Source organism: Castor canadensis, chromosome X (assembly GCF_047511655.1).
Source record: "Castor canadensis chromosome X, mCasCan1.hap1v2, whole genome shotgun sequence".
In the NCBI taxonomy this organism is placed as follows: domain Eukaryota; kingdom Metazoa; phylum Chordata; class Mammalia; order Rodentia; family Castoridae; genus Castor; species Castor canadensis.
The window spans coordinates 23,749,549-23,774,475 of record NC_133405.1 but is presented as its reverse complement, the minus strand read 5'-3'; the positions used below and the strand labels follow the sequence as shown (position 1 = coordinate 23,774,475).

Genomic DNA, 24,927 nt, shown 5'->3' with positions numbered 1-24,927 from the left:
GCTCTTTCCTCAAATTATATCAATAATCTGGTCATTTCTCATTGCGTCTTCTGCTACTGTCCTGGCCTAACATAAACTCGCTTTCTGGGATTATTGCAATAGGTTTCTTGTAGATCATCTTGTTTCCACTGTAGCATGCTTCACAGGCGAGGCCGGAATGACCCTATTTAAATATAACTCCAGTGGCTTCCTGTTTCATTCAGAGTGTAAGTCAGTCTTTACAAAGATCTCCAAGGTCTTTCTTGACTCAGTTCCCATTACCTCTCAGACATCGTCTCCTATTCTCCTCCTTGCTTACTCTGCTCCAGCCACATTAGCCCACTCGAAGCCCCACAAACCAGCCAGTTGTTTTCTTGACTCAGGGCTTTTGACCTGCTGTTACCTCTGACCAGAATTCACTTTGCCTGGATATTCACACTACTTGTCCCTTCATGTCCCTTAAATCATAGCTCAAATATCACCTTTTCAGTGAGGTCATTTCAGTCATCCTTTTAAAATTGCAACAAACTGCCTACAAAATACTCTTCTCTGTCTTTTTCTCTGCTTTGTTTCCCATCAAGCATTTATCATCACATAACATTCCATATGGTTTATTACTGAAGAACATAATAGTTGATTTATTTGTTAAGTGATTATTGAATTATTAATAACAATTTGTCACTGATTAATATAACACATAATCATATGTTTCCCACAGTAGAAGGGCAGGGATTATTTGTTTCACTCACTACTGTATCCTGTGCTCACAACACTGCCTGGCAAATAGAAGGCACCTAATAGAATAAACAGATCTATGAAACATATTAAAATACTGCTTTGGTTTAATCTGGCAGGAGTGTGGTAGGCATGAACTTTGCCATCTCTGGAACCTGATAAATTGAGAAATTAACAACATAAATACATTTGTGAGTAAACAATGGCTGAACTCTCATAGCACCACTAAATGAGATCTAATGGACTCAGGGAGCACAACCTCCATTTTCTAAACCTTAGTAGGTTTGGTCTGGGTTGCAACTTGAGTCCTAATTAGAGCCAGTGAGTATGATGGGAATACACATAAGCAGATGTGAGATCAATAGACCAATTTGAGATTCTTACACTGTCTAACTGGTGAGCTCCCTATTCCTGGAGGTGTACAAGAAGAGGCTGTGTGGTTTGCCTATCTGCCAGTTTGGCTATAAAGGATATCCTGTACTGGATGAGGGATTGTGCACCTTGGCAATCTTTGTAGCTCTGAGATTCTAAAGTCAAAGGTGTGTGGACTCAAGGATTAGGAGGAATTTACATTTGTTTTCTCAAACTTGGGAGAGGTGTTTTGCCTTTCTTTTTGGAGTCCCAGAGACAAATTCTCCTTTCAAAGGTTCATTCCACCCTAATTGAGATTCCATTTCCCAGAAATTACTTGATGCTGGGCTGATGATTAGAGGCCAGCCAGGGGTAAAGGGACTGATTCCCATGGCAACCAGGTTGAAAAAAAACATACCATGTGGAGAATTGTCAGCAACAAGCTACGTTTGCATTATAAATAGATATTTAATTCATTGAGATAGTTTGTGACGACTTTTGCATTATAAATAGATACTTAATTCATTGAGATAGCTCTGACAGCAAGTAGGAAAGTTAAATCCCAAAGCCAGTCTTTAAATATTTCACCATTAATTGACAACTGTTTTCTCCCTTCTAATACACGTAGCACTTGGTTCTCTAAGTGAAAGAACGGTACATGTGAGTGTTTCAGAAAGCCAACTAACAGTCCAGTGTCACAATATTCCTCATAATTTGTCACTGAAAGGTTTATCAGCCTTTTCTCTGATTGCACATGAGTATCTCTTTTGAACTTTTCTGACACAGGAGATTCCAGGTTGAATGTTTGCATTTCAAAGAGTCTTCTTTTTCTGTCCTGTTTGTCTTCATCCTGCTTTTCTATCTTAGAGACGTCTCTAAATTTCAGTCCTTGGCTTTCTGATCTTTTCTGCTGATTTTTTTCTCTTGGTGAACAACTACAGCAATCCAATGATCACTTGCTAACTCGCACAGTTCTATCACTAGCCTTGACAAGAAACACTTTGAAACACTCAAAGATCAGAAAACCATATCTGACCTGATCAAAGGACTTTTATACTAAAACCGAGGACCAAGAATGGGCCTCCTTCCAGTGTTCAAAAGGCACAGCTTGATGAAGGGTTAGGGATGCAGAGTTCGAGGGCAGAGAATGGTGTTTGCCACAAAGCAACAATTAGGTTTGGCTAAATTCAAATGTAAAAGCACTTTTGAAATGCAATTTTAGAAACGCTATAAGAAATCAGTATAAACGACTAATAGAATCTCATCAAATGGAAATCAGAGTGGGACTTTGTACTTCTACATTCCAAAGAGCTTAATACAAATTAGTCTATAATACTGAGAGTGTTTCATTCTGTAAGGATTAAGGGAAATGGGATGCATTTTTTTTTCATTAATTTGCTGGGTAAATAAGCTTCCTAATGCAAGAATTTAGGAGTTGCTTTCTAAACTTTATTGTAACTAAGGATAGATAATTCACCATGTGCAGAACCCTTATATATTGTTCTATTGAACAGTATTTGCTTAGAATTAAATAGTTCTGGGAAGCGAGGAACTTTAGGGTCATATTTGAAAGGGTCTTGACCTCCTCTAGGACTCATAGATCAATTCTTCTAAGGTCTTGAACAAGGTTCAAGGAGATAAGTAAGCCCCCTTCCCAATCCAACATGCCTAATGTGCACTGACTCCCACTGATGGGGGCAAAGTACATGCTGATCCTAGGAGGAAGGTCATGAGCTAAGAATGAGAGCTAGCTCTCATTTGAAATCCTGGAAGGGGACACTAGGAAGTCCCTTGCTCCAAACTATACATGTCACCTGACTACTTACTCCTCAATCATTAGAGGCATTTCTCCTTTGGAGAAATGAATCTCTCTAGGGCATGGCAAAGTGTCACCTTTTATCAATTGTTCATACTTAAGATGATTGAACTAATTTATGACCCTGAGTACTAGTAAGGGTCACAAAACACACTTTGCAAGTTTCAAAGTTCTACAGAGGGCGAATCCTGCCATTTGAAAGCAGGTGTACTATGGACCAAAAAGTAACATGGTGAAAAGAATGTGACTTCAGTGTTTGTCCTCCTTAGGATCAACTTGAACAGAAAATTGTCATTCATTCATCCATTCATTCAATAATAGGATGGAAGGACAGAAGGACACTCTGTTCAGTGACTATATATCAAACCAAATTGCAAAGTTCTATTTTGGAGCCCTCCCTCTCCCCCACTCCATTCTTGAATTCCTTTCTCTGTACTGTAGTTTCATGTTCTCTTATTCTACCACAGAGGTCTTTTCCAATACACCCTTTTTCCAACACCAAAATACCACTGCCATAGTTTTTGCAGTTAAATAGTGAATACTTTCTTTATTCAGAAGAATACATTTTAATAGAATTTCATGCACCAGTAAATCAGTACAGTGAGGAGTTATAGGGGTAAGGAACCTTTCTTCAGGAAACATCTCACCCTGGTAGAGCTTGTAACTCCCAGAATTCCATTGACTCAACTCAAGTTATTAGAGACCAAGAAGCAGTAGTTGGGGCTAACTCCCAGGATAACCAGTCAGATTCCCAGTTTTCTGTGGGAAAAGATAGGAAAAAAAAGCTCTTGTAAAGGAGGAGAGTATTATATTGGGACTGGCAGTTCCACTGAGATTCCCTGAGAGGTTGATGAGGGAGAATTGGTTGTGGTGCCTGGTTCTCCTTCTTGGTTACACTCTTCAAGCACTATGGTCTGGTCCCTTCCATCTGTCTCAGAACCCCTGTATAAAGAAAAAGACACCAGTAAGGGAGGATCCAGGTCCATCAACCTGAAAACAAGTTGCATAGTGGAGTTCATTGTTTCTCCAGCAGCACTTTGTTTCCAGAAGGTGAGTATTTACCTGGTTCGGAGACGAGGCCACTTCTTCCACTCTATGGCTAGCACCACTCCCAAGGCCACCACAACCACCACTATCAGGCTGCTTCGGACAATGTTACCCACAGTGCACTCTTGAGCAACAGGCCCTGTGGTGTATTAAAGAGCAGAATCAAAGGCCATGGAGATTTGGGTATGAATGTTCTCCTTGATCTCATTATTTCCCTTTCACTTTGGTCTCCTCCAGAGTCCATGAGGGCTATGTATTGAGCCCACAGAAGGGGGGGTGGTGGTCAGTAGAAGTGTAAATGCTAAGGCAGACAGCCCTCCTTTCCTGAGCAGGGGGGAGGGGTTTAAAAGAATCTTCTCACCATCTTTGAGTCAACCTGAGGTCCCATCTCCTCACCTCTTTAAGAGAATGATATACTTGAGTCCTCCAACTCCCAAACCCTTCCCCTCTCCTGATTTGGGCTGTTTCCATGGGGCTGTCCTTGGGATCCCAGGTGTATCATTTCAGCACCTTTTGTAGAGGGGTTATCTACTCACCTGCTGCTCCCACCAACTCCAGGGGATCACTAGGCTCTGACCAGATATCAGGGTAGGCCTGGAGGCGGTAGCTGCAACTATAGTTTCCAATCCCCTTTCCTTCTACATTGTTGATGACAAAGTCTCCATCCTCTGAGAACTGCTGAGGTGCTTCTTCTCCATCATGTTCTAGGACAAATTCCACGCCTGGTAGGGGTCCTCGGCACTGAAGGGTGATGTCCTTCCCTAGTTTAAATACGTTGCTGGGCCAGGCTGATAGAGAAGGTTTAGGGGGCTTATCTGTAACCAATGAAAACACAGAGTTAAAAGAAGGGGCCTAGAACACAGCCTTCTGCCCTCTTGTTACTAAATGCTACAAGCTACAAAATCTAAATGCTTACTCAAGTCTCCAGGACCTTACCTGTCACCCAGATCTCCAGTGAGTCACTGTGATTTGAAGCTGCAAAGGGAGCAGAGTCCAAATAATAAACACAGCTATAGATGCCAGAATCTTCCCCTCTCACCACTGGCATCCAGAAGTCAGCCCTGTATCCACTTGGCCTCTGTTGCTCTAAGGGCTCTTGAGTCCCCTCCTTCAACAGGACAAATGTTGAGTCTGGCAGCTCCCCTTGACATTGAAGAGTCATGTTTTCACCAGGGGCCACCATGGGACCAGGTTGGGCTAATAGGCTGGGTTTGGGAAGTAAGCCTGGAAGAAATTAACTCCTGGTCAAGGAGGAGAAGCCACTTTCCAGTGCATCACCATGGACTCTCTGTTTGATAATTATAGCTTGTCTCTTTATGAACTATTTGAAAGCCATCTCTCACAAATTAGTCTTTCTGTCCTTTCCTTACCCATGCCTACTCCTGGGTATCATCCCCTTACCTGTGACCATGAGTTCCAGGGTGTTACTTGGCTGAATCCTGATAGGGCTGGTCCAGTCAGGGTGGTAGCAACAGCTGTAACGCCCTATGCTAGCACCAGATATGTTGGTGATCAGAAATGCTCCCTCATTACTGGTGGATCCCCAGAACTGCATTGAAGTGGCATCTCCTTCTTTGTGCAGAATGTACCCTACTCCATGGACTGGCCCTTGGCACCAGAGAGTAACATTCTGCCCCACGGGGACCACAGAACTGGGCTCAGCAAACAACCATGGTTTGGGGAATGTGTCTGGAAAGAGAACAAAGATGGATAATAGTGAGTACAGAAACTTGTCACTGCCTCAATTAACTCTTTATCATTTTCTGAGACACAACCATTCCCTTCTATGGTTTAGCCTAGCCTTCCAGGAAGAATAACCTCCCTTAAGCCCTGCTCCAATTGTCTCTATTCTTGTCCCATGTCATGTCTGTGCTTACCTGTTACCCAGACCATAAGGGGCATACTGAGATAGGAGCCCCGGTTTGACATGGTTGTCTCATAGTAGATACAGCTGTAGTTCCCAGAGTCTTCTGCTCCAACAGTGTGGAGGAGGAAGTCAACTGAGTTCCCTGAGGCACTCTGGAACTGTAATGGATTCTGGGCTTTCTCCTGCAGGAGGGCAAACCTCATGCCCTCGAAAAGCCCTTGGCAGCGCAGGGTCACATTCTTCCCAGGAAGCACCACAGGACCTGGCTGTGCCAGGAGAGTGGGCTTGGGGTAGAATTCTGAAATTAAAGAGATCACAACATAAGAGAAGACCACCTTCCACCATGTTCTCCAAGTTGCTTTTATAATGTTATTATAATAAACAACAATTGTAGAAAATTAGACAATATATCAAAGAATAACAAAGAAAACACAATTCTACCAACACAAAGATAATTATTCTTTACATATTTATAGTCTCTCTCTATTTTATTTTTTCTATACATGCCCATGTCCTTGTAGCTATAAGTATTTATGTAATTGACACCTCACTGTATTCAGTTGGGTTGTCCAATATGTCTCACTTAACTTTATATTGTAAACACTTTCCTGTGACGTTAAATAGCCTTTGAAAACTATCATCTGTAATAGCTGCATAACATGCAGCTGACATTTCAAGGTTTTCTTCCATTCTCTGAGGGCCATCCAGCCCACCAATCTCTGACAGCTCAGCTAAAGAAAAAGTGGACGTTGAACCTAGAGCTCAAGGCCGAGCCAAAAATGATTTCAGAAATAGGGCAATTTGAGCTTGGCTCTTGGATTGGTGACTCCCGTGTGCCTCATTTCTTCCCTCAGAAGTGAATTACTTGCCTCCGCTATCCCTTTGTCTCTTCTTCCTGTAATCATAATATGAGCAGCTGTCCTACACTGACTGTTCACCATATGCTAGGCACTGTCCTAAGCACTTTCTTGGTATCCTTTTGAGGGCACATTTCCTCCTGTCCCACTTAGAGCCCTTCCACACACTGTCCCAGGGTCAGTACCACCTCCACTAGGATCTCCCCCTTCCTAACCTGTCACCACAAGCTCCACAGGATCGCTGGGTTCAGACCAGATAGCAAAGTCATAATAACGGCAGCTGTAGTTCCCTCCATCACCCGTGCCCACCGAAATGATCAGAAAGTGAGCTGCACTGGGCCCTGGACTTGCCCAGGACCGGTCACTGGATGCTATTTCACTGCCATCTTTGTAAAGAATAAAGCTCATGTGCTGATGGGGAGTGGAGCAATTGAAAGTCACCCGGGCACCAGGAGTGACCACAGGACTGGCCCATGTCTTGAAGAAGGGCTTGGGATACATTTCTAGAAGGGGAAAAACACACACACATATACAAAAAAAATCAAATTAAGAAAAAAAGCAAGGAAATGCAGCAAATATTGGTTCTGGGACACTGTTCTGCCCTCTTTTGTATTTTCTTTCAGAAATAGGTGCATTTAAGGACTGGCAGAGTGGCTCAAGTGGTCGAGTACCTGTCTAGCAAGTGTGAGGCCCTGAGTTCAAACACCAGTACTGCCAACAAAACAAAACAGAAATAGATATATTTAAAAATCTTGCACAGGGACCTCTCACCCTCATCCCTCATTGTCTCTGGATGGATCCTCACTTGTACTGGGACACATGGGAGGAGGTTAGTGAAAAGGGCGAATGTTTATTGGGATTCTGCTGGTCCTCTAAGCCTCAGTTTGCCCATTTGGAGAAGAGTGGGAAATGGTACCTGTTGCATCTTCCTTGAAGATTTGCTCTATAGTTACATGAGATAATTGATGGGAAAATAATTAGAAAAATTAAATCACCCTCTACAAACCCAAGCTATTAATAACAATTATGGCTATTAATATCGTGCAGCCAGAGGCCCTGGCACTCCCAGCACCACGCCTGCCTGGCTCTAAGATTGGACACAGACTCCTAGGACCAGCAGCGAAGTTTGTGGTGGGAAGAGGAGTGTCTGACAGAGACTTTGCCTCCCCCTCCTCCCTCACATCCCCTTTTCAGCTCTACCTTTTATGACAAGCTCCAGGGGCTCACTGGGCTCAGACCACTTGAAGGGGTGCTTTTCAGTGTGTATGCGGCAGCTGTAATTGCCTTCATCTTTATCCTCCATTCTTTGGATAGTAAAGAAGGCTTCTCTCCCAACAGCACCAAGTTGCTGGACAGGTTCCTGCTCTCCCTCCTTATACAGAGCAAACCCCATGCCTGCCAGCCATCCTTTGCACCGGATTTGCAGTTCCTGGCCCCGGATTGGAGGGGAAGCCGAAATGACAGGTTTGGGGAGGATGTCTGAAAAACCAAAACGGGGTGGGAAAAGGAGGCAAAAGTTTGGAGTTGCCCAGATGGGACACTCGGTTACTTTGTCAGTGAAAAATGAAATCCATTCCTGGCTGGCCCTGGGCTCTCCCTGTCCATCTCCTCTTACTCTCTTCCCCACCCCTCCCCCAACCCAGTGCCCCTCCTCTCCTCCCAGCAACATCAGAGTCCCAGGGGGCACTGGGGGTCACTCTGGGGAGGACCCTCAACCTTTTCTTACCTGTCCCCACCAGCTCAAGTGCCTCACTGGGCTCTGACACAGCCATCTCCTCCCATGAATGGCAGTGGTAACTCCCGGTGTGGCTCTGGGTCAGGGTGCCAAGGGGGAAGGCAGCCCGGACCTGCTCTGAGGCAGGGCGAGTTGCTATCCACCCAGTCCCGTCCTTCAGCAACACAAACTCCTTAGTTGAGCCAGAAGGACTTCTACACCAGAGGGTTAAGTTCCTCCACGGGGCCAGAGGGAAGTTTGTCTCTGCCCACAGCTCAGGCTTAGGGGTTGGCATGATTATTTCTAGAAACAGCAGAGTTAATGAAGCCATCCTTCCTCCTCCTAACCCCTCCCTCCTTTCTTTGCCCTTGAATCCCCCCCCCACCTCCCCACCTCCCCTTTCAACCCAAACTCCAATCCCTTCCTTTCTTGCTTCTTTCCTTTCTCAGGTGCTGGGGTAAGGGTAAGTGGATGTCTCCTGGGTCTGAGAAAAGTGCAGAAGCTTGGGGGAAATTTTGCAGGCAGAAAAGCAGAGTTGGAAGCTGAATTTTGCCAACAAAACTTTAGCAAGTGCCCCTTCCTGGCTGTCCTTCCCTCCCAACCAGTCACTCCCTGGCCACTGACACTGACACTCTGTAGTTATTTCGGATCTCCAGAGAGGAATGTCCCAGTCTGGAGCAGGAAAAACTCACCAGTCTCTTCTGTCAATACCCCATTGCACAGTCCTGCAAAAGAAACTGCTGCCAGGGCTCTGCCCCCTCCTCCACAGGACTTCACCCGGGCCTTCTGCCCAGGCCCCTTCCCCACCCCCTTGTACTCACCACAGCAGAGAAGGGCTGTGACAATGAAGAGCATGGTGACCCCTTGAGCTGTTCCCAGCAACCAGGCTTCTCTAGCGAGACCAGAAAAGAGATGAGAGGAGAGGAGTTGCTGGGATTAGGGGGAGGGCGGAGAGAAGGGGGCGGCAATTTATGTCATTGGCTTGCTCACTACCCAATAGGGATTGGGTATGGCCAGGATAATGGGATATAATCTTTCCTGACATCGATGACTTTTGTTTTTGAGGGCCTAATCACCTACAAACCTCTTGCTCTTTCATGACCCCTCCCTCCTTTCCAGCCTATATCATGTGTCAGCTCCCCATGGCCCCTGATTAGGCTGTTGCTGGAATTGAGATGTCAGATGGGAAAAGGCTTTTGTATGTCCAGTTCTCAGAACTCTTGGAGCTCAGTGTGATAGGCAGCTCTGGGGGCTGGAGTTGAGGGTGGAGGGAGCAACCTTGAGTATTTCTCCATCATCCAGTTTAAGTTTGGAAGCAGATGTTATTATGACAATATTGGTCCTCAGACTGACCTGCCTCACCTGCCTTTGTTATGGAAGGGTTGCCTAGGCAGCAATGATGAATTACCAGAAAACTGTCAGTGCTGAGCTAAGCTTGTCAGAGAGTGGGATTCCCTCAGATTATAACTACAAGTATGCAGCAGCTTTGTGGTATGGTCCTACAGAATTAGATGACATGAAGTCAAAATTCATTTGACAATTTTTACATAGAAAACACTGACCCCTCCACCCCCCCCCACCCAAGTCAGGAAAACACGCTTTTCAAGCTGCTTTCTCTGAAATCTGGTTTTTGATCTCATTCTTTGAGCACTGGTCCTGAGCTGGGGTGAGGTACATGATGCTACACCTTTTCTAACCTCTGACTTGGAGGTTTTGTCACACAATAGAAGGTCCCTATTGTATATGGGACTCAGGACAGAATCTGGAATGAACTACAACTTGGCTCCTCACTGAAACTTTTTGAAAACTCAAAGGATGATGGGTTTTGCAGAAGCCTTAGGTGGGTCCCTCTTATTGCACAAACACTCTATCCTTCAGATCCCAGTGGAAAACACAGACACGCAATCATCATAGTCATCATCCACTGTGTATTGAACATTCCAGACACACAAGGTGGCAGAGCGGCACAGCCAAAAGCAGCGGGTGGGGGGAAGTGGGCTAAGCATTCTGGAAGTGAGACTTCCACAGGGTTAGGAGCTGTCATTTCTCTTCTCCTTGCTAAGTGGAGTAACCTAAGACAAGCTATGGGGATCAGGAAAAGAAGTAGATGGCCCAGAGGACACCAAAAGATCAAAGGAAATAGCAGGAGGATCTGTTTGGCTTGCCATTTTGTGGGTCAGAGAAACAGTCATATTCCTTGGCTCCATCTATTGCCTCATCAGATGCCTATACAGGTTAAGACTATATTCCCAGGATGCTCTGCACAGGTGGCTGGAGGCCAGAGTGACAAAGAGACTGGTTTCTAAAGCATCTAGGATAGACCACAAGACTTTCTAGCCCTTGAGCTGGAGGTAAGGGTGAAAAGTTGAGATAGGTGTTGGATAAAGACCCAAGAGACAGAACAGGGTAGCTTCTTAGGAGAGAACAAGTTCAAAGCAAGTTAATGGAGGAGACAACAATCACGCCTGAGGGTGGTTTGGGGGAAGGTTTGGGCACTCTTGGAGGAGTGGGGTCAGTAAGTGCACTTCTGATTACTTGTCTAGACTCTGAGAGTTATGCATTTCTCCACCCTCTGGCTTGGGTGATGACCCCTCTCTAAGGTGAAAGAGAAACAGCTGGGGTGAGAAAGTCTTGTCTCCTAAGCCCAGAAGACAGTGATATATAGGGCATGCCCATGTGGCTTGTCTCAACCAGGGAGTGACCCATTCCTGAGGCTGGAGAACACAGACTCAGCTTGGTGGGGAAACAGGGGCTGGGACAAGACAATTACCTGATTCTGAGTCTCCGACACTTCCACCGTATCCACAGCACTACCAACAGCAAGGAAACAAGCTGAATGATTAGGGACAATCTGATAGCTTCATTCAGTACGGAATTCCAGGTGAGAGAGCCTGTGGCCAGAGAAGACCAGAAACAGGGGCTTTGATGGGATGGGGCAGGTGAATACATTCAATGAGAGGGAGAGGGAGCTGGTTACTGAGATCAGGGTTTTTACTTGGAAGGTGAGGCAGAAGTGACCTTCCTTTTCATGGAGAATGGGAACCCCCTGCTTACTACTTTTGAGGGATCCTTATACCACCCCCAGAGAAAGAGCACCCAAACCCAGGAACCCTGACATCCATAACTTTCTAGGCCCTGATTTGAGATCCCAGGGCATGGAAGGGTTTTCCTGTGAGAAGTTACCCTCTCACCTGCTGGCCCCATCAATTTCAGAGGCTCACTGCGATGTGACCAGATGTTAGGGTGTGCCTCAACACGATAGCTGCAACTGAAGGTCCCTGTGCCTTTCCCTTCAACATTAGTGATGATGAAGTCTCCATCCACTGAGAATTTTTGGAATGTTGCTCTTTCCTCCCATTCCAGAGAAAATTCAAGTACTGGATGAGATACTCGGCACTGAAGGGTAATGGCTTTTCCTAGCTTGAACACGGTGCTGGGCCAAGCTGACAGAGAGGGCTTGGGAGGCTTATCTGAAACCAATCCAGAGACTACAGTGAGAAGGACCCTTGATACCAGTACCCTCTCTGCCACCAAATGTTTGGTCCTCCTTTCCTCTATTTCCACTTGAGCAGTGACTTCAAAATTTGACTATGTATTCGAATTCCTTTGCCCTCTTCTTGGTATTCTAAAGACTCCTTGCTCCTGTCTTTCAGTTGGGAAGACCTCATACCTATAAGCTTCTCCTGGCCTGAAGGAAAAGAATTTTTTGGCCCAGCGGGGCTGGGCAGGCTGAGAGATGGGGCTTGAGAAACAATCCTGGGAGAGAAGATCCCTAAAGGATGTGGAGAGTGTTCTACACTACCCTTCTAGTGTTTTATCCTTGGCTCATGGTTCCAAGTACAAAAGACCACTAGCTCCCTCTTAGACAGTGTGGCAATGATAATAAAAACAAACAGGGTGAAGATAAAAACAGATGTTAACACTTGCCTACAACCACAAGATCAACAGTGTTGTGTGTTTCCATCTTAATGGAGGTCTTCCAGGTGAGAACATAGTGACAGGTATAGATGCCAGCATCATTATTGGTCACATTGTTGAGGAAGAATGATTGATTGTCATTGACGCTGGTGGTGTCCAAAAACTGAAGTGGTTTTTCTTCTCCTTTCTTATAGAGTGCAAGCCCCACTCCATTCATTGGTCCTTGGCATCGCAGGCTCACGTTCTGACCAATTTGGACCACAGGACTGGGCAGAGCAAGCAGCCATGTCTTCGGAAAAGTGTCTAGGAAGAGACCCAAAATACAAAAAGCTAATGGCCTGACTTCCCCCTCCCACTACTTAAGGTTCTTTTGCTCCTCTTCCTCCAGTCTACCACTTGGCAAGTCCCTTGCTAAGCCCAGCAGTATAAATTCTGCTTCTTTCTCCGCTGTTATCCCTGGCTGCATGATTAGGTACCCTGAGGTGGGGGGACCCAGAAGGTGTTTTACATCCATATCCCCTTACATTTATTCCATAGCATACCCCTCTCTTACCAGTTACCCAGATTTTCAGGATATCACTAAGTAGTGAACCCCTGTATGAGCCATCATAGTAAAAACAGAGGTAATGTCCAGTATCATGGATCTTCAGAGCCCGGAAGAAGAAATATGCCTCGTTTTCTATTGGCTTCTTGTGGTAAAAGGACTTCTCCAAGTTTTCAAGCCTCATTAAAGCAAAGGTCATTCCATAGATTGGCCCTTGGCACCTGAGATTCAGGCTTTCTCCAGGTGCCATGATGGGCCCGGGATAGGCTGTCAGAGTTGGTTTGGGGTAGAGTCCTAGAAAGGGAAGAGACCCTGAAGTTAGAGGTAAGATGGTTATTCTTTGTCCTATTTTTTGTTTTCCTACTTCCTTTGGACAAAGAGTAGTAATTGAGGATTTACCCATTCCTCTCTACTCCTTCCTATGTAATTAAGAGTAGGTTCATTTATGCCCCTTCCTTCTCACCAGCTCCACTCAGCTCTAACCGTGTGTATGTGTGTATCCTAATGGAATGTCTACACTTATAATTCCATGTATCTTCAGATCCTTGAAATGACAAATGTATTTCTTCCAACAACCTGAAAAAGTAAACCTCCAAAAATGACTTTCATTCCATCTTTGTAGTACATGGCTATTACTGCAAGATTAAGGAGAGCATTTGAACACATTAAGCTCACTTAAGATCCTTCTTCCAACACGAAATTGGCAGAGGTCAGAAGGGTGCTTGGTTAGTAAGTCTGTAACTACATGAAATCTCTGTTCATGGAGTCCCACCCCTATTTCTGTTGATTCTTCCTCTAAAACAGTTGTACTACAAGAGTGAGGTCAAGCTTCACCTCCAAACCACTTCTTCTTACCCTCAGCCCAATCCCCGGTACACCCACCCATCTACTGTGGAAGGATCAGCTCTGTCATATATTCATGGGTCTTTTAGGGTGCATTAGACATCACATAGGCCTATGGGTATAAGGGTAAAGAAGACTCTGTCCCTGTGAGCAGAAACACATAGAGGCTGGTGGGAAATACTGAAGGACAGTAACTACAGAAGTATGTGTTAGTAGAATCTATGCTGGAAGGGTATGTGTGAAACAAGCATCCATACACGCAGGCCAAACAGGTAGTCCTTTGTTCTTTGATCCTAAATAAAAAGCTATACTAATAAAATTAATATCCACCATTTATTGAGAGCTTATATGCCAGGCACTGTACATATATTATATTTAGGGAAATCCTCACAACAACCCTGTGAGGTAGGCATTCTTCTTATACCAGTTTTGCAAATCAGGAAACTCAAGCACAGGAGGCATTACACAATAGGTCAGATATTGTTATCCCATTTTAGAGCAGAGGAAATCAACAGAGAAGTGGAGTGACTTGTTCAAGATTGCACAGGGAGGCAGCATCAGAGGTGGAACTAGACACCAGGGTTACTACTTCTAAGACCAGTGTACTTTTTGTAGCACCATGGTTTACCCCAAGTCTATTTAGCTTGATGAAGGGACAAAATTAAATCTGGCCAATTCCATCTGGAAACATCCAGGCCACAGGATGGGAAAATTGGGACTGCAGTGTGTGTCTAGCATGTGGATATTTGGGGAGGCTTTCTTCTGTGTTTAGTGCTTGGTGCTACTTTTACTAGCTTCATGAATATGGGACCAAAGTAATTTTTATCAAGCCATTTCTAAAATATGATCCATCACTTTCTTTTTTATTTATTTTGCTTTTAATCACTAGCACTAGCAACTTGTTCTGTTTCTCACACTTAAAAATAATAATCACAAATAAAATGCATTTAAAATTTTTTGAATCAGTTTTAAGACTGCAGTGGCAGTGCCTGGTACATATTAGGTGCTCAATAAATATTGGTTGAATGGATGAATTGAAAGCATGATAGTCAGCAAGACAAGAACAAGAAAGCTGCGATGCGCTGAAGCTGCTAGACAGTTGGCTGGGCTCAATCACTAGCCAAATGATCAGCTCCCACACATCTGCCTGGCAGCATGTATGGTTCTAATTTGCATCTCACAGACCTTACAGGGCTAGAACCTGGCCGAGGAAAGTAAAACCTGAAACCTCAGCCAGCCATGATCCCTGGGATAACAATTGTCAGATGCCAGCAGCCATGGCCACACCCACCTGCTACCACCAGCTTCAGGGGGTTGCTGGGCTCTGACCACAGGGTGGGGAGCATCTGGATGTGAGTACGGCAGAGGTAAACCCCTTCGTTCTCAGGTGTCATGTTGTCAATGGAGAATATGGCCATTGTCCCAGTTGGGACTTGGTAATCCACTGGCTCTGCATACCCCTCTTTAAACAGCATGAATACCAAATCCTGCAGCCAGCCATGGCACAGGATATTAACATTACATCCAGGAAGAGGAGGGGTCTCAGCTTGGATCCAGAAGATGGGCTTGGGCAGTTGGCCTTGGAAGGAAAGAACAAACTGGCATTAGGTAGAGCAAGGATAGTGCTGCCCCAGTAGAAGCAGAGGAGAGCTGTACTTTAAATCTGATTTCCCTGTATGATCCTTATTTATCACCTGTCCTTCCCCCACTTCTGTTCCAGAGTCTGTATCCTCCCTGTGCAATCCTAATACAGAGCAGGCACTAATTTCCTAACTGTGTTGTGCATACATGCATGCATATGAGGGAAATGAATGAATTAAACAAATCCTGGCTCGGGAAGGCAAATTTGACATCAAGAGCCAAAGCCTATTCTTGAGTATCTACCTTTGTTATCTTACCTGGTGCCTCTAACTCTAGAACTTTACTGGGCTTTGACCAGCCTGGCTCCTTCCAGTAGCAGCACCTGTAAAGACCTGTGTTGGACTCAGTAAGGGCACCTAAGAAGAATGAAACTTCGAAGGTCTTGTGGGAAGGGCGGATCCAGGTCATCTGTGACTTATCCTTCAGCAGCAGGAACTTGCTTGATATTCGAGAGGGGCTTCTGCACCAAAGTGTGATGTTCTCCCAAGGGGCCTGGGGGTAGTTGGACTCTATCCACAGCTCCGGTTGGGTTTCCATCACTGTCATTCCCAAAGGTCACAAAGATATGAGCAGTCCAGCCCTCTCCCTCCCACAACGTACCCCAAAAATAGTTCTCACCCAGATCCCTCTTTTTGCCTTCCCCTGGGGATGGGATTATCTGATCATGAGGAGTCTGGAAGAGGAATCTTGGGATATTTGTTCATGAATCCAAATGAACTGGGGAATAAAAGGCAAGTCTAGTTTCTTTCCCATCTGAGATAAAACTGTTCACTCCTCCTAGGAAACCAAGTCATGAAGGGAGGGGCTCAGATTCCCAAGCAGCCTAATCTATCTTTGGGAGCTCAAGGAAGTTATGTTCAGGGTTATATAGGCAGGCCAATGTCTTGGATCCTTCAGGAAGGATGGTACCTGAGTGGGAAGGATTCACTTACCAATCGAGGTCATACCCAGACTCAGTCCTGAAAAGAGAGATTATGCTGAAAGAGACCCCCCCCCTTCCCCACCCTGCCCTCCAACCTTAATACCCTATCCAAAGAGCCCACTCATAGGGACACCTATGACAGGGCCACTTGCCCCTCACCCCTTCCTTGTACTCACGAATGCAAAAAAGCAGGAGAGTGAATGTCCGCAGCATGGTAGTCCCCTCCCCTGGTCTGTCCAGGGTCATGGGGCCTCTGGAGCTGGATGAGTCTTGAAGTGTTTTGGTCTTCAGCAGGTGGTGGGATCTAAAAGCAGAACTGTTCTTACTAGGGGGCTTATTCTCTTGCTTAAAGTTTAGTTGACATCACTAACTGCACTTGACAACCCAACATTCCACTCCCTCACAGGCATGCACATTATTACAAGGCCACCTGCTACTTCCCCTCCTCGCCTGCCCTTGTCCTTACATCCCCATCCCCCATTCAAGGTCTTTACTACTATTTAAGATGCCATTTTTTCTTGAACTGCCTATTTTTCTCTGGGATTGCAAAGGCTCAGAAAGTGACCTAATACAAGCCTGAAGTGGGAGGAGCCTTTTCAGATCCTTTACTAAGACACACACACACACACACACACACACAAACACACACAAACACAAATGAGTTCTCCAACAACTTAGCAAAGGAGGCATCACTACCACCCCCATTTTGTTGATGAGGGAAATGAAGCTTAGAGAAGATATGTAATTTGCTGAAAGTTAAAAGATATTAAATATTAAAGTCAAAATTCAAATCCATGTTTAACTATAAGGCCTATACGCTAAAATCACTACTTAAGTTTTCAGAGTCAACATTTGAACCCCCTCATCCTCCCTTGCCCTTCCTATCTGATCCCATGAAAACCTCCCCTTCTGTGGGGTGCTTCAGATCTGACTCATGCTTATCTCTTAACCCCCAAAACTCAAAACCCCCATCTCAAGTAGGTGTTGGAGAATCATGCTGCTAATACTTAATAAATGTAAGGTGTAAATGATTCATGGGTTGCCTATAATATTTAAGCAGCTTTGTTCACTGACCCTCATGAAATGGAATTGTTTGCATTTTAGGGAATATAGCAAAGATATTTGAGTTCAGAGAGGTCTGAACATAGGCCCTGAATATACATATGGTGGTGGAGCTCAGAGTTTTTGTGCCTTTCTTCTCCTCTGCCCTGTGACCTATTGCCAAGGGAAAGTGTGTCCTCACCACATAAACTCAGGCTAATTCTCCACTAAATCTCTATTCAGAGTATGAAGTCCTGGATGATCCCCCAGGTGTCTGATCTTATCTCAGTAGAGGGATTGAGGCAGCACCCTGAACAGAGAAAGGTGCTGATTTTGCTTCCCCAAACTGATTCTAGGACCCTATCCCCTAACTTAGCCCAGTGCTAACAGTGGGCAGGATAGAGGAGCAGAAAAAGAAGATTTGTTTTCAAAACATCTGGTCTGTAGAGAGCAGGTGAACAGTGAGAGATCCAAGAAGAGCAGTGCTCTGTTTTTTATTACTCACTTTACATTGAAGGATACTTATTTTTTTTGGCCATCTCTGAACTTTTCTTACCTGTTAAATGGGGGAATAATATTTATCCAGTATTGCTGTGTTGGATTAGAGACAGTGTATGTACAGTGAAAAGCATGGAATGAATATTCCAGGTAAAAAGGTGGGATTTTCCCCGTGTTTACAAAGGGGGCATCCAAGTGGCTTAAGACACGAAAGCCGCTCTTCCCATCGCAACACCTATATCCCCTGGTCCTTACTCCTCTGAGGGCCAAGCCAAGGCTTGAGTGCCACCCTGTTGCTTTGTTCCACTGAGGTGCTGAGCTAAGATTTATTGGGGGAAGCTAGGTTCTTCTGCCAAGAGGAAGGTTCAACTTGTGATTCCACCCAGTAAATGTCATCTGAGCGTCCATCCTTACCACAAGGATCACCAAATCGGGGTCTTTGCCTCCTGGGGGCTTAGTGGAGTCAGGAAAAATGGCTTTCTCAGCATGGCTGACCATTCCTCAATCACTAAGGAAACTGTACCATTTATATCCAGCTAAAATGATGAATCTTATGCCCAGGGAATGTGGGAACAGCCCTAAGCTACAGGTTAATTGGCCACGCCCATTTTTGCCCTTTCACCCCCCCACCCAAACTTAGGCAGTTGAGCCCTTTTACCCTTCCCTTCCACTTCACCCCAAGCACTTTCCCCACCCTTAGGAAGCGCCGCGGCGCTTTTGAGGGTGACATGCCCGAAATGTCTAAATGGCTCGCCCCCTGCATAGCTTTGAGGGCTCCAGGAATCAAAGGGGTTGGGCTCGGCGGGGTGCCGGGTACACGCTCCACGGAGGGTTTGGAGGGAAGACTGAGAAGGAAAAAGGAAGCTAGCTCTAGTGCCTAGAGATTTTCTCAGCGAGGCAGGGCTGAGATCCGGGGAGGGAAGGAGAAAGGCAGGGATGAAGGGGGTGGGGGGACAGACTGGGGAGCAATTTGATTTACGGCAATTAATTACTGCAGGGAGACTCTTTCGGGGTTTTCTTTAGGATCTGGTGGCCAGTAATTAATCTTCAGCCACTGGACTATGCGCTCATTTGCAGGTACTTACGGTAGTTGAAGGCCCGCTCCTATGTTGGAGATTCTCCGGTGAGCTCCTCCAGATGCAGCAAACTGCCCGGCATGGGAAGAGCTGTCTAAGGCCGGCCTCTCGGGCTCAGCCCCGCCTCCCTCTCCCCCGCCCGCCGGCCCGCCCGCCCCAACCTCCTCCCCTCCCTCGCCAGGCTCCCGAGCCCACCTACACCAACTCTGCCTAGCACCTGCAGTCCTCTGCCGACCGGGATTTCTAGGCCCCTCCCAGCACCCGCCTCCTCCCTGCTCCCTGCAGAGGTTGCCAGAGCCAAACTCAGGCCCCTGCCCCCTGCCTGTCGCTCAGACTTTCATTGGGTCACTGTATACTGGAGAGGAGAGGGCCAGCTCTTAAGATCAGCCAAAGCTGGAGATCCTCTTCTCTGGCTCCCCAGTGCCTTTAAAGGGATCTCAGGTCTTCCTCTGCTCACTCAGTCCCTCGTGTATTCATAAACACTGCCGCCATGCTTTAAACACCTACTATGTGCCCCGAACCCTGCGCCATCTAAATCTTCACAACACCCTGCAAGATAATTATTTCTGCCCTCAATTTCATAGATGAGGAAACTGAAGCTCAGATAGGGTTAAGAAACTTGGACAGTCTTCAAAGTCCGGTTTGGGATAAAAGCCCAGACTTTAGAGACATACGAATTTAAATTTCAGTTCAGATTGCACATCCAGTAGCTGTGTGATACCAGCTGTGTGATACCAAGCAAGTGAGTTAGATTCTCTGAATCCCATTCCCCCCCATTTAAAAAATTAAAACAAAACCAAAAACAAACAGCAGAACCCAGCTAATTCAAGTAAAATTCAAAGCACTAAGTAGGTCTGGCACACAGTAGATACTCAATAAATGACAGCTGCTTCTGCTGCCACTTCTATTGTTATTAATCTCTAAAGCCTTCCTCAACTACCCAAGAGCAAGGTGATTTCCACACTATAAAGCAACTTTTGCAAATTTTGTTGACAACAAGAATTTTTTTCTCTGTTCTTTTTTTCCTGTGTGTTTGGGGGATATGGGGGGGGACAGGGTCTCACTGTACAGCAGAGGCTGACCTCAAATTTGCCATTCCCCTGCTTGAGCTTCCAGAGTGCTGTGATTACAGGTGTATACCACCATGCCTGCTATAAAAGACTTTTAAAAATGATAATGGTGGGTGAGAAACTAGCCAAAGCTCTGAACATGTAATACGTGATGAGGCTATGATAGAGCATCCAATGGGCTCACAGACAGATTGATTTAAAAAATAGCCAAATTTTACTTTATGTGCATTTTTTATCTTCATAAAGGAATATAAATTATCTCATGAAAAATAGTTCAATTCATGAACAAACTATGTAAAAAATAAAGTAACAGTTCTTTTAATTGGCCCATTGGATATCATATCTTCACGTATCAGAAGATAGCAGTTGTGGCTTTCTGGCATTCTCAGTTCTTACACAACATTTTAAACATCAGACTGTTGCATAATGATTAAAATAACTGTATAAATATGAATACTTGTTTCTGGGCTAATTATTTAACCTCTCCAAGTCGCGTTTTCTTATTTGTAAAATGAGGGTAATAATTGCACTTACTACCCTGCAGGGTTTTGGGTAGGATTGAATAAAAACTCACGTAAGCCACTACATAGTGGCAAAGGCTCAGCAAGCAGCCATTAATTTGACACATGTTTGTTGAGGACTTCTTTGTGGCAGGCATTGTTCTGGATGCCGACGATTCCAAGAGGATGACGTTTCTCCTCTTAAAGAGTCTTTAGTGTGAGGATAACTCGTGATAGACAATGAGTGGGAGGCAGTCAGAGGAGGAGGCCTGAAGCTCAGAGGATTGCAATAGGAAAGACCAGCAAGGAAGACATGGTAGCATGTGCTCAGAGATAGGCAAGCAGTTTGCTGTCACTGTGTGCCTCAACTAGGTCAGTGGTAGCAGAGGAGGGGAGAGCAAGGGCATTTTAAAACATTGAAGAGGCAAAATTGGACAAACGTGATGCTTGTTTGCAATGCCGTAATGATACTTACTGTCAGAGTGGGCACATCCAGGCCAATTTTTAAAACATTCATAGAAAAATCACCATGATAGTCCCAGGCACTGAGTGCTTCAGCACTCTTAACCCATTCGGTCCCCATAGCAACACAATGGAGTAACCATCGTGATGAGCCCCATTTTACAGATGAAGAAACTGAAAAACAGAGCCATTAAGCCCAGGCAGCAAGTGGCAGAGCTAGGATTCAAATTGAGGCAGTCTGTATATACAGTCCCATATTCGGAACCACTAACCTGGATTGCCTCTACATTGGGTAGTTAGAATGATAAAAACTAAACTCAAAAATGGGAGAAAAAAACAGATGTGAAAGTGCTTCATAAATTAGAAAAGCACCTGTAAAATGCACTGTTCATAATGCAGAAAGAAGGCAAGGAGGTATCCCCAGCTCTCTGCGAGTCGTTGGGCAGAAGCTTGTGCTCTTGGACCAGCATCTTAAAGCTAGAGCCCAGAATCTCCCCATCTGGCTGCGGAAGCCTGAGAAGGTCCTGGGGCTGTGTGAGTGACAATACCACTCACTCTCGCCTTTTGTTCTGGGACATTATGGAGTCTTGAAGGAACTTGTTATTCAGGCTTCATTGAAGCCCCTGATTCAAACTATGGCTGGCAATTGAGATGCCAGAAACTCCGTCTCTAGGCTACCTCGGTAGGTTTTGAACCTTGCAGCCTGCAGAAAGAGAAACATTCTCTGGCCAGCCTCTCTGCAGAAACTTTGAGTGGCTTGCATTATAAAACCAGGAGGAGAGGCCAACAGGGTCTGGGAGTGGGACTCAGATGAGACATTGACTCTGCTGATCTTCTTCCATCAGGAATCCAGCAGGCACCCTCTTTGTCTCTCTCTCTCTCTCACACACACATGCATATGTACATACACACACTCATACACGTACACACGCACATACACACACACACACACACACACACACACACACACACACACACTTATTCCAAAACACCTGGGCTTCTCTCCTGGTTTATTACTCTAGAGTTAGCTAGTACTAAATAACTCTTCTTTCAGGGAATATTTTGAGAATGGCCAATCTTGCTCCTAATGGCCTAATCTTGTTCCTTTCACTCTCTGCGTTATCTCACCTGGTTGGCTGGTATGGAAACTCCCACTTCTCTGAAGTGTGAGACTAGAAAGTGTTTCTGCACCACACTTCTTCTCACTTCCAGACTTTGAGCTGGTTTTTTTTTTTCCTGCAAAAGCTCTACTAGAGTCACCGCATATAAGATGTTAAAGTCTAGATTTTAATGAGCACATACCATACATGTATACAGAGAGAAAGAATTAGGGAGTATAAGTGTACTGCTGAGACTAAACTGATTTGTGAGACAAAGTTTCTGAGCTCCAGAGACTCTCAGCCTAGAGAGAAGAAAAGAGCAGCTATTTTACACAGCTGCTCTGGGGAGCAGAGGAGTGCTCCAAGAGCTTTAGGGAGCAGGGGAGGCACCAAGGGACCCAAGCTGCTTTGCAGAGCATCTTTCCCCACATAATCAAGTACCACATAAGATGATGAGGGTTTTTTTGTTGTTGTTGTTGTTTTAACCTAAATCTGTATTGTATCCCAAATAAGCATACGGTAGAGTGTCTCTTCCCAGCAATGTATTGGAGCTCACCAAGTGGTTCAGGCATGCAGAATGTGTACACCTTATCTCAACTAGGCATTCAGTGACATGACAATACTAGCTTGAAATTGGTCATGGTCAAAGGATTGTCACCACTTAAGAAGCAAATGCTACAAATCAGGCCCCCTGCCCCGGCTCCCGCTCCTGCTCCCTCCAGAACTGTTTTTTTTTCTTTATTCATTTATTCATATGTGCATACATTGTTTGGGCCATTTCTCCCCCTTGCCCCCGCCCTCCCTCTTTCTCCCCCCAGCCCCCTCACTTCCAGGTAGAACCTGTTCTGCCCTTTTCTCCAATTTTGTTGAAGAACAAACATAAGCAATAATAAGAAAGATATAGCATTTTTGCTAGTTGAGATAAGGATAGCTATACAGAGAGTTTCCTATCATTGCTTCCATGTACAAGTGTATTACAACCTGAATTGATTAATCTCTCCCAGACCTCTTCACTATTTCCTGGTCACCTTCCCATATTGGCCTCTGTCATTTTAAGGTTACTGTATTAGCTCCTCTGCAGTGGGCACATCACTTTCAAATTTTGGGTTGCCTACCTTTCCCTATTCCTCCTGTATGTGTTCCCCCCTTAGCATGTGACCCAAGTCTAATACATATCCGCATATGAGGGAGAGCATACAATTTTTGGTTTTCTGAGCCTGGCTAATTTCACTTAAGATGATGTTCTCCAGTTCCATCCATTCACCTGGGAATGACAAGATTTCATTCTTCTTCATGGCTGCATAAAATTCCATTGTGTATAAATACCACATTTTCTTAATCTAGTCATCAGTAGTGTGGCATCTGGCTGTTACCATAACTTGGCTATTGTGAATAGCGCTGCAATAAACATGGGTGTGCAGGTGCCTCTGGAGTCACCTGAGTCACATTCCTTTGGGTATTTCCCAGGAGTGGGATTGCTGGATCATATGGCAGATCTATGTTTAGATTTTTAAGAAGCCTCCAAATTTTTTTCCAGAGTGGTTGTACTAGCTTGCATTCCCACCAGTAGTGTATGAGGGTTCCTTTTTCCCCACATCCTTGCCAACATTTGTTGGTGGTGGTGTTTTTGATGGTAGCTATTCTAACAGGGGTAAAGTGGAATCTTAGTGTGGTTTTGATTTGCATTTCCTTTATGGCCAGAGATGGTGAGCATTCTTTCATGTGTTTTTTGGTCCAGAACTGTTTTTAAACATTTATTAGCAAATCACTTTCTTCCAGTTTTTTGTTTTGGGACAGTGAATTTCACAGGCAAATAGGGTCTTTTCCAAACTATTCAAGAATCTGGATAGTTTTTACATACTCTCAGGGGACAGGAATGTGTCAGATTTCTAAAATGTTCCTTGCATTCAAAGGTTGATAGCGTGTTTTAGTACCTCTCCCCACTCCCCAGTCGGTCAGAGGCACCGTCCTCTACAACTGCTATTCTAGAACAGTGAGGAGACTCAGTCATTCAGGGTGAGAAAAGATGGAGAGTTAGGCTTTGTAGGTGGGTAGCAGAGAGCTGGAAAGAGATGCTGGGGCTAACCCACAGAGTCTGGGTTTCAACTTATCCTTTGTGAAACATTTCAGTTATTAAGGGCACAGTTTGGGGCAGTAAGGCACTTGCAGAAGCTATACTTGAGGGTATTTTTCAGGACTGTGTAGGAAGCTTTCTAGAATAAATCAAATGCAAGTGATGACCCAGAACCAAAACTTATTTAATCAAAACACTCATTGTGAACCATAAGGCATCAGATAGAAGCCTGCATGGTAGGACTTCTGGGTGCCTGTCACAAAGCAAATGAGCAGTGTGATTGCCTAGGTGAATTTAGCTTAGGGTTAATGGGTACATAAAGAAAATGTGGTTTGGTTGTGTTCCAATCTAGCAGGGCCATAAGGTTCTGTTTGTCTCATGTACCATTTACCACCAAGGTAAGCTGCTGGCCCACTGGCCCCAAATGACAGTCCTCAGGATATCACAAAATGCTTTTCGTTTATACCAGAAAAAGTGTGCATCTGAGTGCACAGTGGGTGGGGGCAGGGGTCTAGAGATAGACCTAGCTGTCAGGGTGGGTTATGAAGTGTTTCAATAGATGCTTTTCCTTTGTTGGATGAAGTAAATGGCTCCAGAAGAAAAGCAGGAAGGCTGAACCCAACTGCGTAGACTGAACAGCCCGAGAGGGTTCTGGGAGCAGTGTGGATCCACCCCAGGCAGGATGCTTGAAAGTGTTAGTGCCAGAAAAGTCTTTTTCTGCTTCAGAATCTGCCTTTTCTCCACTGTGTTCAAATTGTAGGCGTTTTTCATGGGGGAGGGGAGGAAGCAGAGCAAGGATGCTACTCAGGAATGTACAACTAGACCTTTGTTTCTTTACTTTTTTTGTTTTTGTAGTACTGGGGTTTGAATTC

At 45.1% G+C, this 24,927-nt stretch overlaps 1 protein-coding gene across 2 annotated transcripts; it reads right to left on the bottom strand.

The window, feature by feature from the left end:
* Positions 1–3,408: 3,408 nt before the first annotated feature.
* On the bottom strand, positions 3,409–19,133 carry Igsf1 (immunoglobulin superfamily member 1). 2 transcript variants are annotated; one of them, XM_074062704.1, is made up of 21 exons: positions 19,045–19,133; positions 18,859–18,920; positions 16,411–16,538; positions 16,245–16,271; positions 15,570–15,851; positions 14,963–15,250; positions 12,838–13,122; positions 12,294–12,587; positions 11,558–11,836; positions 11,137–11,257; positions 9,188–9,258; positions 9,059–9,091; positions 8,379–8,669; positions 7,853–8,131; positions 6,868–7,155; positions 5,806–6,093; positions 5,330–5,617; positions 4,865–5,152; positions 4,465–4,743; positions 3,944–4,067; positions 3,409–3,823 (listed from the first exon to the last, which is right to left on the bottom strand). In XM_074062704.1, the coding sequence occupies exons 3-21, from the start codon at positions 16,478–16,480 to the stop codon at positions 3,688–3,690; spliced, it is 4,011 nt and encodes a 1,336-aa protein (XP_073918805.1). In that variant the 5' UTR covers positions 16,481–16,538; positions 18,859–18,920; positions 19,045–19,133; the 3' UTR covers positions 3,409–3,687. The 2 variants fall into 2 exon arrangements, with proteins under 2 accessions (XP_073918805.1, XP_073918806.1); XM_074062705.1 differs by lacking the exon at positions 6,868–7,155.
* Between the last annotated feature and the right edge of the window lie 5,794 nt (positions 19,134–24,927).